Below are 14,252 nucleotides of genomic sequence, written 5' to 3' on the forward strand. Positions count from 1 at the left end.
TCAATAACTGCAGGGAAGCAACAAGGTGGTTGGGGTTTTGTTTGTTTTTAAGAAGAAGAAGAAAAAAATCACAAATGTCAATCAAGAAACACTGCAAAATAAAATGGAACCTCCTCAGCAGCTAATCTATTGCACAGAACTGCAGTGAAGCTTTGACAGTATTTTCAAAGCCTTCAGGGGCGTCACTTGCAAACGTTCTGCAGCTCCTCTACTGACCAAGGAGTGTTATATAGCCAGAGTCTTCCTTTCCCTTACAAAACTGTCAGGCACAAATGGGCAGAAGGATATTGGCTGCAAGGGACTCGGAAGCTCCTCCCAGAGACTGGATCCTGATATTTTTGGAGGATTTCTTTTAACTCAGTTACAAACCTTAGTGAAGGAAACAAGTTACCACAGCACCAGTAGCAGAGAGAGAAATCTCTGCTTCTAGGCAGAGCATAGCTCTCTGGCTTTCTCTCTCTTTATACCTTCCTAAAGCTACCTTGGATGTGATTGTTCATTTCACTTGTGGAGGAAAACTGTACTGTCTGGTGGGGGAAAATGCTGATACTCTGGATGCTGGTGTGTCTGTGAAAGCAAGAAGTGTAAGTGAATGAGAGAGAAGATCATGAGGAAAAAGATGTTTTGAAGAAAAAAAAAAATCGAAAACATTTGCCTGAAAACTGATGGTGCTTCTGGGCTCAGTGTTTTCTCTGGAGGAAAAGGTTGAATTTGGTGCAGTGTTTACAGTCTATCTATCCAGCTGGTGAACCTTATTGGATTGAAAATTCTCTATTTTGGATGTAACCTGGGAAATTTTTAGGACATTCTCCTGTTTTATAAAATCATCATGAATTCAGTGGCTGGAAATAAAGAGAGAATTGCAGTCACAACCAGAAGCAGGAAATACGGGGTAAGTTATCCAGACATGAAATGCAGGGAATCTTTTAAATCCATCTGCGCTAAGGGTTTTAATTCCCCCTCCTTCCCAAGGACCCATGCTATAAATTCCCTGTAAACTGACCTGTAACAAATGACACCAACATATGAACCTTATTAAGCTGCACGTTCCCATTCAGAGCTTCACCTGGCTGAGTATATTTCTTGGTCTATTCAATGTGCTCAAAAATAATTGCATGAAGTACACTGGGTTCCCTTCCCCCTGCGATCGTTGCAGACTTTCGCCCTCCGCATCCTCCCTGTGTAACTTTGTTTTTAATTTCCCAGCCCCGGGGTGCATCTCAGTGTGCGATTCGAGCTGCCCTCGCTTTGCACGGCCCCGTACCGGTGGGGACCGATTCTCTGCCGATCACACGTGCGGGGTGTTCTGACACCCCCTGCCCGGGAAGGCGTCCCCGAGCCACCGCAGTGCGTGGGGCCGGACACCGCTCCGGGGGGTGGGGATCGGAAGCGAGGCCGTTACCGCTTTGCCCCCGCCGCTCTCAGGGGGCCGCCCGGAGACCATGCGGGGCGCTTCGCGGCTGGGGTCGGCCGAGCAGCCGCAGTCCCCGACGGCGGCTGGCCGGCCCCGCGCTGCCCCGCGCCTCACTCGCTGCCTCCCCCTCTGCTCCTCCTCCAGGTGACCGAGCCCTGCTCCCCGACCAAGCCCGCGGCCCCCTTCTCCCCCGAGAGCTGGTACCGGAAAGCTTACGAGGAATCCCGGGCCGGGAGCCGCCCAGCCCCAGAGGGAGCCGGCTCCGCCCTGGGCTCGTCCGGCACCCCGTCTCCCGGATCCGGCACCTCCTCGCCGGGCTCCTTCAGCGGCTCGCCGGGTCCTGCCTCCCCGGGCATCGGCAGCAGCTCCCCGGGCTCGCTGGGGGGCTCGCCGGGCTTCGGCACGGGCTCGCCGGGCTCCGGCTCCGGCTCCTCGCCGGGCTCCGGCAGCGGGGGCGGCTCCTCGCCGGGCTCCGGCAGCGGCGTCTGGTGCGAGAACTGCAACGCCCGCCTGGTGGAGCTGAAGAGACAGGCTCTGAAACTGCTCATCCCCGGGCCCTTCAGCAGCAAGGTGAGCGGGGCGGGGCGCGCGGGCGGCACGGGCTGGGCTCCCGCCACGGGGCGCAGGCCTCTGAGGGCCGGCGGGGGCCTTAGCCGGGCCCCCATGGCTCATGCTCCCACCCCCATTCACAAGGCCGGCGGGGCTCCCGTGTCGCCAGCAGACTCGCAGCCAGGATAGATGGAGGTCGGCGTCGGGGTCACCCCTCATTTGGGGTGGGGTTTTTTAATACCGTGTTTTTATTCCCCGCTTCCTAGCTCTTCTTTCCCTCCAATGCGCCCCCCCACCTCTTGCTTTGTCCCTGTGGGAATCTCTCCTCTGCCCTTGCACATGTGGAAGGCTTCTGGGCATTTTGAGTCAGTCCCTCAAGCCTTTCTTTGCCTGCCCCTTTCATTCCGTTGCTGGTATTTCTGTACTCTGATTCCCCACGTACCTACTGTATTTGGTAACAGAGGATGGGCTAGGGTGCAAGTGTCTGAGCATCTGTGGTCCCACTCCCACTTCACACCCCTTCTCTCCTCCCCTCTAGGGGCCAGACTTTCAAACAAGCACCCAGATCTATTAGGTACTTACTTGGCCCTTAATACTGTAGTATCTTGCGTACCTTTTAATTATCAATACAGTTTTTCTCATAGCATCCCTGGGAGCCCCATTTTACAGATGGGTAATTGAGGAGGAGAAAGTGAAGTACCTAAACTCACAGGGGGAGTCTGTGGCAGAGCAAGCAATTGCACCCAGGTCTCTAGAGTCCCCAGCTACAACGTCAACCACAAGGGCGATGAGCTCTCTTAAAGAGATGAGGGATCTGGCTACAGGTGTCATATTGGGAGCTGCTGCGTGCAGAGCAGTTTTGAAAAGTGCCTAAAGGGGAGATGTATTTTGGCTCTGATTGTGGGTGGTCAGCATTGGAAAATGTGGCCCTATTAAAGCCATCCTCTGTAGTCAGTAGTTTTTCCACTTGTATTGCAGATGAAGATTAAGGTGAACAGCCCTGAAAGAGTGATCAGCAGCTCTTGTGCTGATTGAGTGCCAACAGAATTGTAAGCACTGGACTCCTCCATAGCAACCCTGCAAGTGCTGTATTGTGAATAGGTCTAGAGCTCCCAGAATGTAACACAATGCAATTGTGTTTGCACTGTTGGGCCCAAGTACTATCAAATGATAATATTTACTCTTCCACTTCAAAGAGTTTTCATTAGTGGTTACGATAAAGAAGTACCTTGGAAAAGAGCTGATTGCTGTGGAAGGGTCTTTAGTACTGTTATTGTATTTACCATTATTTATTTATGTGCCTTGTGTTTTGAAAGGGAGTCAGTGTGATCCCAAACAACAGAATAAAGGGCTAGTAGTAATCTCCTCTCAATAGCTGGTTTGTTTAAGCTGAATTATTCACAAGCAGAAAAAAAAAGTATGTTGAAAGGGTTAAATTGACTTAAATATTCATAACTGTTGCTGAATCCTGAGGAAGCTGTGCTTGGAATTAATTTATTTAAAAATTTCAGGTTACATGATATGTAACAGCTATGACTTGCCAGCTTTGGAATTACTGCCCGTGTGATTGCCACAATGTGAGCTTTGAGATAAGAAGGGGAATCACATTTTACAGTAATGGGTGGATAAATCGTAAACTGTAGGGTTTTCTGCCCATCACAAAATGTCAGGTATTAAATGATAGATCTCATTGTATGAGGTAAAAACTCTTCCGCACTCTTGTATGGTTCTCTATTATTAACACTGTAAAGGCTGCAGTCATTACCTTCATTCCCAACTGCATTAAATCCCCCTGGAATCACTTACCTTAGCTTTGTGCATTGTCCACTCAAAAATCCAGCTGCTAATGATGGTGTTATAGAGGCCTGATCCTGCAAGCCTTATGCAGTTGAGTAATCCTTTAATGTCCCTTCTCTCTTCCCCTTCCATTTAGCATGCCCCCATTCACAAATAAATAAACAAATTATGGAATTAACATACCATTTACATATCATCACTCTGCTTGTATGTGTGTATGGGTATCTCTTTCTCCTATCTTTTGTCTACCTTGTTTATGTAAGCAGGATTTAGAATCACGACAGAGACTGTCTACTCTGTTTGTAGCTGCCTAGGACAATGGGGCCCCATTCTTGGTTAATCTCTAGGCACTACCATAATAAACATAATGTGAGTAGTTCCATTGACTTTATTAGGGTTATTTGTGTAAAGATTCCTCATGTAAGACTTTCAGGATCAGGCCCATAAATGGATCTAGTGTATTTGTTCTTAGAGTTCTGAAAGTTGCTGAATACCCTCAGCTCCCATTGAATCAATTCTACTCCCATTGATTTCAATGAGCGATTGACAATTTGATTCAATGGGAGCAGGAGCAGGTCAAAAGGGTGATTCTCAGTATCTCTCAGGAGCACCTTGCAGGATCCATAGTGTCCACTGTAATATGATTAATTAGTAACATCCATTTGTAACTATGAAACATTGGGAGGATCATGAAATTGGGGATCTAAAAAGCATCAGTCATCTTGTATGGATCTAGCTGACTTAGAAGTGTTTTTTGTTTTGCTGCTGCTACTGAAAATAGCCTGGAACTTTCATAAGCATTATATCTATAGTCAGTAAAACATATTTTTCATTTATAGTGTATTTAAAATGCATATAACTTTGGGTAGTTGATATTGTAGTAGTGAATATAATAATCCATTAGCAGCTTTATTTTGGCATATACACAATATAGATTAATAGAATCTGCAATGATTTATCTGAACCTGTACCTATATGAATTCTTTCATACTGAGTAATCATACAATTTAAAATGTTTGAATATATCTATCTAGCCTAATACCACACTTAATTGCTGTGTAAGCAGACTGAGTATGAAGCTATGCAGTGAAGCATTACATTGGTACAGAAAAAGCAATACTTAATGTGGAACAAGGCTGCCTCTGACTAGCTCATTGTTAGCACTGAGGTGTGGAGCTTTAACTTTAACTAGAAACATTCATTCTAAATATGTCAACAGGATGGAAATTTAGGGTTTTTGTTGTTTGGCAGAAAGATTAGTTCTAATTTCAGAAGTTCTGCCTTAGTTTAACCATTTAAATGCTGCACTCTTGGCATCTGGAACAGACATCATAAAGCTCAAATCCCTTTTCCCCTGGTGATACAGATATAAACTATGTACACAAACTAGCTATCTGCATTCAACGGGTTAAGTACTGTGAGAATGAGATGAGTTACTGTAACTGTACCCTGAAACACATATGTGTTGAATATGATTTACACAATTGATCTTAGAAGGTTGTAATTAATTATACACTGTGCTGTATATTAAAAGGAATTCAGTATATTTTAGAGGCAGTTTTAATGAAGTATGCCATTTGAAAAGCAATAGGGACTGTCTCAGAAATGAATAAGACTATTGGTAGGTTTTTATTCCTTAATCCGTTTCTCCTTCAAAAGAGTTCATTAAGCTTTTTCTGAACCTGGCCCATTTGGAATATGTCTTCAGAAGGGCATCAGACTCAACTGTATCTATAAACATGTATGATGTGATATCTTTATATTTACTATAGACTTGAGATGAAATCCTGGCTGCATGTAATGGCAAAATTCCCATTGACTTCAATGATGCTGAACACAGACATTATGTATTACAAAATAACTAGGGGTTAACTAAAGGTTCTGCTCTGTGTGTGTGTGTGTATAAATAACATGAATATTCAGATCAAGAGTATAGTCTCAGGCTTTCCAGTGCTATCTTGTTCTGGGGTTCAACAAAATCCAAAATGGGAGCTTTACTGTAAGAGGTAATTTAAATGTATCCTATTTGGAAATAATTTCTGTGCTTACACTTATCTACCTGAAACATATTAACTAAATATTAGGTGGCCAAAACAGAGGTTAGTTTTGTAAAACACCATCTGTTAAGTGGTTTGTATCCTGGTCCATTTAGCTGAATAACCCACAGTTCCGGGGTGATGGATAAATAGATCTGGTTTAGGCCCAGGACGGTGAAAAGTCCTGTGGATTATGGGCGAAAAAAATTACATCTTGCATTTTTCTGAAACTTTTGCTCACTTGTGCTCACGTATTGTTGATTTAGCCTTTTCCCATTTCAGAAGAGTTCAGTAGTCAAAGGCTTGACTAATAATGAAAAAAGCTGTGCAGTTGATATAATGGAAAAATAGGTTCCCGATAGCTTGTAGCTACTTTAGAAACCTTCCCAGTAGAGACAAGACAGTAATGAACCCTTCCTCGAAGCTTAGTAAGTGGCAGAATAATGGAATTTCATTTCTGTCTAGACCTTTAATTTGTGAACAAGCACGGCCAGCCAGTACAGTGACTTAATTCACTGTGCAAAAATATCAGGCACCTAATCATTTCATCCCAACTCATTGTAATGCAGATAGGATTATTGCATTAGAAATGTGATTTTTAAATGGCCTGGGGCAGTAATTTGTCAGCATTTGGGGGCATTAACTCCATTAAAGTTTAGACAACAGCAACCATTCTTTTGTATTGCATCACAGGTCATAATACCAAACATTTAGTATAAGTCACCTGCAACACATTTTGCAATTGCATATCTCCTGGCAAATAGGGATGTCCCCACATTCTTCCTCCTGTGCCCTAGAATTACAGCTGCTTAGAATGGTTCAGATTAGATATGTATACTGGAGAAAGCAGACCTAGGAATATATCTTCACCAATGAAAAATGCATGCCAACTTGCCATTGAAAGCAGCCGGAGGTCACCTGGGCTACAGTTCACTCTGAGACTCCTGCATGTGAGATAATGTTGATATGATTATTTTGCCCAAACTTTCATATGGCAACTTTGCTTTGGGGAAAGGTGAAAATACTGTATTTTAAGAAGATCCCTTCTTGTGAAGTTGTCAAGGTTCTTAGCTTTGCAGTCACCTCTATGGGATCACAGAGGCTTCACTCTTGTTACAGTGTGTATGGTAACACCCATTGTTTCATGTTCTCTATGTATATAAATCTCCCCACTGTATTTTCCACTGAATGCATCCAATGAAGTGAGCTGTAGCTCACGAAAGCTTATGCTCAAATAAATTTGTTAGTCTCTAAGGTGCCAAAAGTACTCCTGTTCTTTTTGTGAATACAGACTAACACGGCTGCTACTCTGAAAAGAGGCTTACTGTTATTGACTGAAATCGAAATTTGGACCAGGCCCATCTCTATATTCAATTGATTGGAGATTGTTTCCCTTTCTGAACAGAAAATACTTCCAGAGGGCCATGGCCTGACCTTTGGAGGGAAAAAATTGCATAAGATGAAAAATTCAGTCAATTTCTGTGAGTGAGGAAAGGAGTAGAATGTTGACCAAACTCTGCCCTTCCACAAGCTGTGAAATGGGTTTGCAGAACCATTATTCAGAAACATGTCAATGCTTAGTGTATAGCTAGCCCCTTATGTAGGGTGAATTTTGAGTATTTTGGTCAATTCAAGGTGTCTTTTACAGGCTCCAGAGAACACACTGGGCTCCCAAGGAATTTTCTTAACTAAATGCATTGGATTATCTTCCTAAAAGGGAATACTGTATAATCATTTGTAGCAATTTTTTGTGTGTGATACAAGAACAGAGTCCCAGTGTATTATTTTGGGAAGACTGTTCCATAATGAATTCCCTTGATAGTACTCGTGAAAATAGCACATACTACAAATATGGGCCATCAGTATGTAATGGGATGCTTGCTTATGTCAGTGGATTATTAGAAAGATCACAGTATTTGTGAATTTAGGGCTGAAAGAGGCTTGCACAGCTTTAGCCACATCATGAGTGAGCCATTTAAGATCAGAAATTGAGATGCTTCCAAGCACTTAATTGGACAGCCCATCTCTGCACTATACCTGACTGTCATGCTTTGCATTGTTATGTAAAAGGGGTTGCTGCTTTTTGTGGCACATGGTACATATGTCCGAACTGTGAGGCATGTCACACATGATTTTAACTGGTATGTCACACTGCTAGTTTATAATATGTCACAATGTAGGTGTCATGCCATGGCATAAAAAGCATGTCCATGGCATTCCTCACACTTCACTAACATATATGTTAGATGCTATCACGAACTGCGGTACACTTTGTGTTTTGGATAGGCAGTTTCCAGTCCATATTTGTTTAGGTCTCTATTCAGAAAAGAATCTCTATTCAGGAAAGCAGCTTACTACGTAAAGTTAAGCAAATGCTTAAGGCCTTTACACTACAACATGGCCCCGATTTAGGAAAGCAACAATCCAATACACCAAAAAGGTGCCATTTTGCTTTTCCAGGAAGTGTGAAGTTCTATAAGATGATGCTAAATTAATTGTCACATTTCTAATTTTTTCCATGCACAGAGGTGCTTATTTTTCTTTTGAAATTTTAGAGTGCTCATCTGAAAGAAACATGCAGTTTTCTTTTACAGAGCATGTATAATATTGGAGCTAGATTGAGTCACAGACGAATACACTAATAGTTATGTCTCTATTCAGTAGTTTACGGGACCAAATCCTCCAAGATCATATGTGCCAAACTTTTATCACAATTTCTCCCATGAAACATCATTGATTTTAAGTGGTGTTACAAAAACATAACTGAGCATAATTTGACTAATATTGCTGATTGCTGTTGGGATTTTTCATTTAGCTGACATGTGAAAGAAAGACCTGTAACCAGACAACTCCACAGCAATTGTCCGTCTGCAGATGCTGTAGAGAACAAGTTATTCCAGATAAAACTGGCATTCATTTATTCTCAATGTTTTTCCTTCAGATCTATCTCTTTAGTATTGTATATGCTTTCAATCTATCTCTTTTGTGGGGCTGTGAGGCAGCTTCTATCCACACAAGGCCCTAGAGAAGAATCAGGGCTGTTAAGGTCTAATGGCTGATGAAGCCCAGCTGGGGGAGGAGCTGGACTAAGCATAAGGAGAGGAAGTTGGTGGTAAGAGGGTGCGGTAGGAAGAACTCTGCAGTCATATTCTTGAGGTGGGGAATTGGCAAGAAACAAAGAGGAGTCCTAGGAGGGAGTAAGCCCTGGGATCATGCATGGGACTATAGACTGTGGCAAGAACTGAGGGGGAGGGAGCAAAGGGTGTGAAGTAGCCACAGGGAGCAGAGGAAGCTCCAGGGGTGGGCCAGAAGATAAGGAAAAGTAGGAAAGAGCCCAGGGAAACAGCAACAGAGTCTGAGACTGTTTGCTAGACATATCATCCCTGGACTGGGACCTGGAGCAGTGGGAGGGCATAGCTTCCCCTACCGGCCACTGGAGAAGTGGCACAGTCTGGGCAGTGGAGCTGAAAACTGCCTGAGGCAGTTTGTCCAGAGGGACTTTGACACCCCAAAAGGGGAAAATTACAGTGACCTGACCAGAGGGCCAAGCCACGAAGAGGGAGCTCCTTGAGTTAGGAAGAGTGAGCAGTCAAGTCCAGAGAGAGAGTGAGAGACGCCATCCTGCCACAGGGTGAGCAACCGAAGGAGGGGGCATCAGATGAGCCATAAGGACGTATCCCATTGGTGAATAGCTAACTGTCTGACGGGGCTTCTCCCAGTAGGACGCCATCATATCAACAATGCAAAAAATCTAATGTAGAGGCTGCTAACAGATCCTTAAACAAATAGTACTGAATTTTGAAAATTCTTAGTGTGGGCTTCTTGGTCTAATATGCCAAATATTGCTAGGAACTTATTATATCACTGAAGTAGTATGCTAAGAAGTATTTTTTCTACATGTGCACTATGAATACACTCATGCCTCAGGTGGCATGTGACCAGAATTCATCCTCAAATTTGGTCTGCAAGTTGGATCATTAGGTTCCCTGGGCCAGGTACTGATGGGGAGTGCGACATGAACGCTGATCCAGGTCCTCTGAAAAAATTCTGGTCCAAATGTATACCTTGTTAATGCCATTGAAATCAATGGACTTGTGACAGGGATGAATTCTCACGCCACTGAAGTAAATAGGAGCTTTGCCATTGACTTCAAAAACAAAGAACCAACCAGCTTCAAACATAGCCGAAGCATATCCAGCAGTCCAGCCTCCTGGTTTTGCCCTTCCATACCATCTGTAGGCAAAGCTAAATTGCTTAAAAGTAAAGTGGTCAGATGTGTGCAAATGCCTAGAAGTGGGGACTTTGTGACTCTCCCCTTCCTGCTGTGCCCAGTTAGGAGAGGAAGATCATATGCATGGGGCTGTTCTGCTCCCTCATGGACTTCACAGTGCCATTCCCTCAGCTATTGAATGGCTAAAACGTTTAGACTAACATGCTTGACTTGAACATCTATGTAAATGCAACTGAAATTTGAAAAAAGCCAGATTTCACCTATTGTATCCCTTGACAAAAGGGATCGTTAAATGTATCTAAGGTGTAACTAATTTAGTACCTTGGTTCTATTTTTATTTAACTACTTGACCCAGTAGAATTTTGAGGCAAACACTGCTATCAATAATATAAAGTTATTGGACAGTAAATCCAAGACTCAGTTTGGTTTTCTGATTTCCCCCGCCCTCCCCCTTTTGTCCTGGAGTCATAATTCAGTTCATGTTTTATAACGATTACAAAATGTGAAAAGTATTATGTTAAAGCCATTTACCACTGCAGCAATGGTACATTTAACTTTTGTTTAGTTTGGTCTTTTGAAATTGTATCACTTTATAGTGGGTTGTTAAAATGTGTTTGTTGATTAGTTCAAAACTGTGGTTCAAATGAACAGCTGTTTGCAGTTCTAATATCTTCCCCTGATTAATATTTCCATCTTAATTGTCTGTGACAATCATAGAGATATAGGGCTGGTAGGGACCTCAAGGGGTCATCTAGACTAGCCTCCTGTGCTGAGGTAGGACCAACTATATGTAGACAGGTGTTTGCCTAATCTGTTCTTAAAAACCTCCCTTGGAAGCCTATTCCAGTGCTGAACTATCCTTATAAGGATTTCCTAATATCTAACTTAAATCTCCCTTACTGCAGACTAAACCAATTACTACTGTTCCTACCCTCAGTGGACATGAAGAACGCTTGATCGCCATCCTCTTTATAACTGCCCTTAAACATTTGAAGACCATTATCAGGTTCCTCCCTCTGTCATCTTTTCTCAAGACTAAACATGTCTAGTTTTTTAATTTTTCCTTATAGTTCAGGTTTCCTAAACCTTTTATCATATATGTACCTCTGTTCAGGATTCTTTTCAATTTGGTCACATCTTTCCTAAAAGTGGCACCCAGAATTAGGCACAGTACTCCAGCTGAGGCCTCATCAGTGCTAAGAAGAACAGCATTTGCCACTTACATATGACATTCCTGTTACTACATTCTGGAATGCTATTAGCCCTTTTGCAACTGCATCACATTGTTGACTCGTATACCATTTGTGATCCACTATAACCGCCAATTCCTCTTTAGCCTAGCTAGCTGTTTCACATTTGACTTTTTCCCCCTTCCTATGTGTAATACTTTGCAGCTGTCTCTATTGAATTTCATCTTGTTGTCAGACCAATTTCTCCAGTTTGTCAAGGTTGTTTTGAATTTTATTCCTGTCTTCCAAAGTGCTAGTAGCCCCTCCCAACATGGTGTCATTGCAAATTATTCAAGTAATTAATGAAAATGTTGTATAGTACTAGACCAAGGGGAGACCTCTGTGGGGAACCCTCTAGATACATCCACCCAGTTTGACCGAATCATCATTAACTACTTTTTGTGTACTGTGTTTCAACCAGTCATGTACCCACCTTATAGTAGTTCCATCTAGTTTGCTTATGAAAATGTCACGTACAACTATCAAAATCTTACTAAAATCAAAATATATCACATCTTCTACTTCCCCTTATTTATTAGGCCGGTAACCCGGCCAAAGAAGGAAATTAGGTTGGTTTGTTATGATTTGTTCTTGACAAATCCATGTTGGCTGTTACTTATTATCCTATTATCTCTAGATGCTTAAAATTGATGGTTTAATTAGATGTTCCAGTATCTTTCCAGGTGTCATAGTTAGCTGACTGGTCTATAACTTTCCAGCTCCTCTTTATTCCCGTTTTTAAAGATAGGTACTATGTTTGTCATTCTCAAGTTCAGTTGGACCTTGCCCCTCCATGAGTTCTGAAAAATAATTGGTAACAGTTCCAAGATTGTTTCAGATCATTCCTTAAGAATCCTACTATTAATTTTATCAGGACCTGCTGATATGAATACATCTGACTTATCTAAATAGTCTTTAAGCTGTTCTTTCCCTGTTTTGGCTTGCATTCCTTTCCTCTTGTAGTTAATGTTGGTGGTGGTAAATATCTGGTAACAAATGATCTTTTTAGTGAATACTGAAGCAATACAGCCATTAAACACCTGAGCCATATTGATGTAATCCATTATTAGTTCTCCTTCCCCACTCATTAGTGGGCATACTTTCCTTTGTCTTTCTCTTGCTCCTAATGTATTTATAGAACCTCTTCTTATTGCCTTTTATGTCCCCTTGCTAATAGGTGTAACTCATTTTGTGCCTTAAGCTTATTGATTTTTGTCCCTTCGTGCTTGTGCTATTCTTTTGTACCCATCCTTAGTAATTTGTCTATTTCAACTTTTCGTAGTTTTCCTTTTTGATTTTCAGGTCATTAAAAGAGCTCCTGCTGGAGCCAAAATTGCCTCTTACTGTAGAACAGGGTACTCTCACAATAGTAGTATACTTCCTGGGGAAAAAACAACATGATTTCAATCCTAAAAGGGCCCTGAATCATTTTTTTCCCTGCTGAGTGATGCAGAATGCAACAGTAATTTTACTAACTAAAAACTTAGCTATGACACAAAAGTAGAATTCTGTTCTTGAATCTTGTGCAAACCTTACATTGTTTATCAATGGGAGTTCTGCTGAAGAGTTAGGAGGGTGGTCCAAACTGTAGACTTAGCCCACGGTCCATGATTGAAACAGAAGTTCTCTCTCCACAGAACAAGGCTGACTTCTCTGGAATCACTTAAATGACTACTGTACGTTGTTTTGGGTAAGACTTTTGTATTGCCTGTTTGAGGTGGTTGGCTTTCTTTATAACTAAACATCGAGCTGAATCCCATACATCTTTCTTCCACTGCTAACAGTAAATAAAGCCTGTGCTGTGTCTATTTGGCTAAATGATTGTTCAAGTTCTGTAACTCCAAGGGGTCTGTCCTTCAAAAAGATTCCACCAAACTCTGTTAATTCAACTATTAACTGCAGGCATGAAAGCATGGCTGCGGGAAGTGTCACACTGGCAGTAGCAGACTGTGATCACATAGATCACAAATACTAAGGTTTGAGGTGCACAGGAGTCCATGAAGGGTGCTATATAAATGTAAGATTGTTCGTTTTTTGTTCTCATCACTACAGCTTGCTTGGCAGTTAACAATTTATTCAACTAATTTATTTATTGGTTTACAAATTATCTTCAAATGGAATTTGCTTTTACATATTCAAAAGTACACGATGGTTTATACAAACGTATTTCAGCTTGTGGATTGCTCGTGAATTATTCATCATATCCTCATAAGTTAGTATTTGCTATTTATATTTCACCCTTTGTAGTGTGAGATTGGTCACCTAAATCATGAGTAGGCCCCTACCAAATTCACGGCCATGATAAAACGTGTCATGGACAGTGAAATCTGATCTCCTCCCCATGAAATCTGGTCTTTTGTGTACTTTTACCTGACGCTATACAAATTTCATGGGGAAGACCAATGTTTCTCAAACTGGAGGTCCTGACCCAAAAGGGAGTTGCAGGGGCTCTCAAGTTTATTTTAGGGGGGACATGGTGTTGCCGCCCTTACTTCTGCGCTGCCTTCAGAGCTGGGCAGCCGGAAAGCAGCAGCTGCTGGCTGGATGCCCAGCTCTGAAGGCAGGGCCCGGGAGCAGCAGTGCAGAAGTAAGGGTGGTAATACCATGCCACCCTTACTTTTGCGCTGCTGCCTTCAGAGCTGGGCAGCCGGAGAGTGGCGGCTGCTGAGTGAGGGCCCAGCTCTGCAGGCAGCAGCACAGAAGTAAGGGTGGCTATACCATAGCATGCCATCCTCACGTCTGCGTTGCTGCTGGCAGCGGCTGTGCCTTCAGAGCTGGGCTCCTGGCCAGCAGCTGCCACTCTCCGGCTACCCGGTTCTGAAGGCAGTGCCGCCGCCAGCAGCAGCGGAGAAGTAAGGGTAGCAGTACCGCAGCCCCCCCCTACAATAACCTTGTTACTCTTCTTCCCGCCCAAACTCCTTTTTCAGTCAGGACCCCTACAATTACAACATTATGAAATTTCAGATTTAAATAGATGAAATAATGAAATTTACAAT

General features: G+C 42.7%; 1 protein-coding gene across 1 annotated transcript in view; it reads left to right on the plus strand.

Annotated features, from left to right (window-relative positions):
- Positions 1–829: 829 nt before the first annotated feature.
- The window catches only part of KIF26B (kinesin family member 26B), a 411,118-nt gene continuing 397,695 nt past the window's right edge, over positions 830–14,252 (plus strand). The window contains exons 1-2 of the mRNA XM_077811877.1: positions 830–892; positions 1,559–1,984. Of these exons, the coding sequence (XP_077668003.1) occupies positions 830–892; positions 1,559–1,984 (489 nt within the window). The remainder of the gene's footprint in view (positions 893–1,558; positions 1,985–14,252) is intronic.

This window comes from Eretmochelys imbricata, chromosome 3 (genome assembly GCF_965152235.1).
Source record: "Eretmochelys imbricata isolate rEreImb1 chromosome 3, rEreImb1.hap1, whole genome shotgun sequence".
NCBI lineage: Eukaryota > Metazoa > Chordata > Testudines > Cheloniidae > Eretmochelys > Eretmochelys imbricata.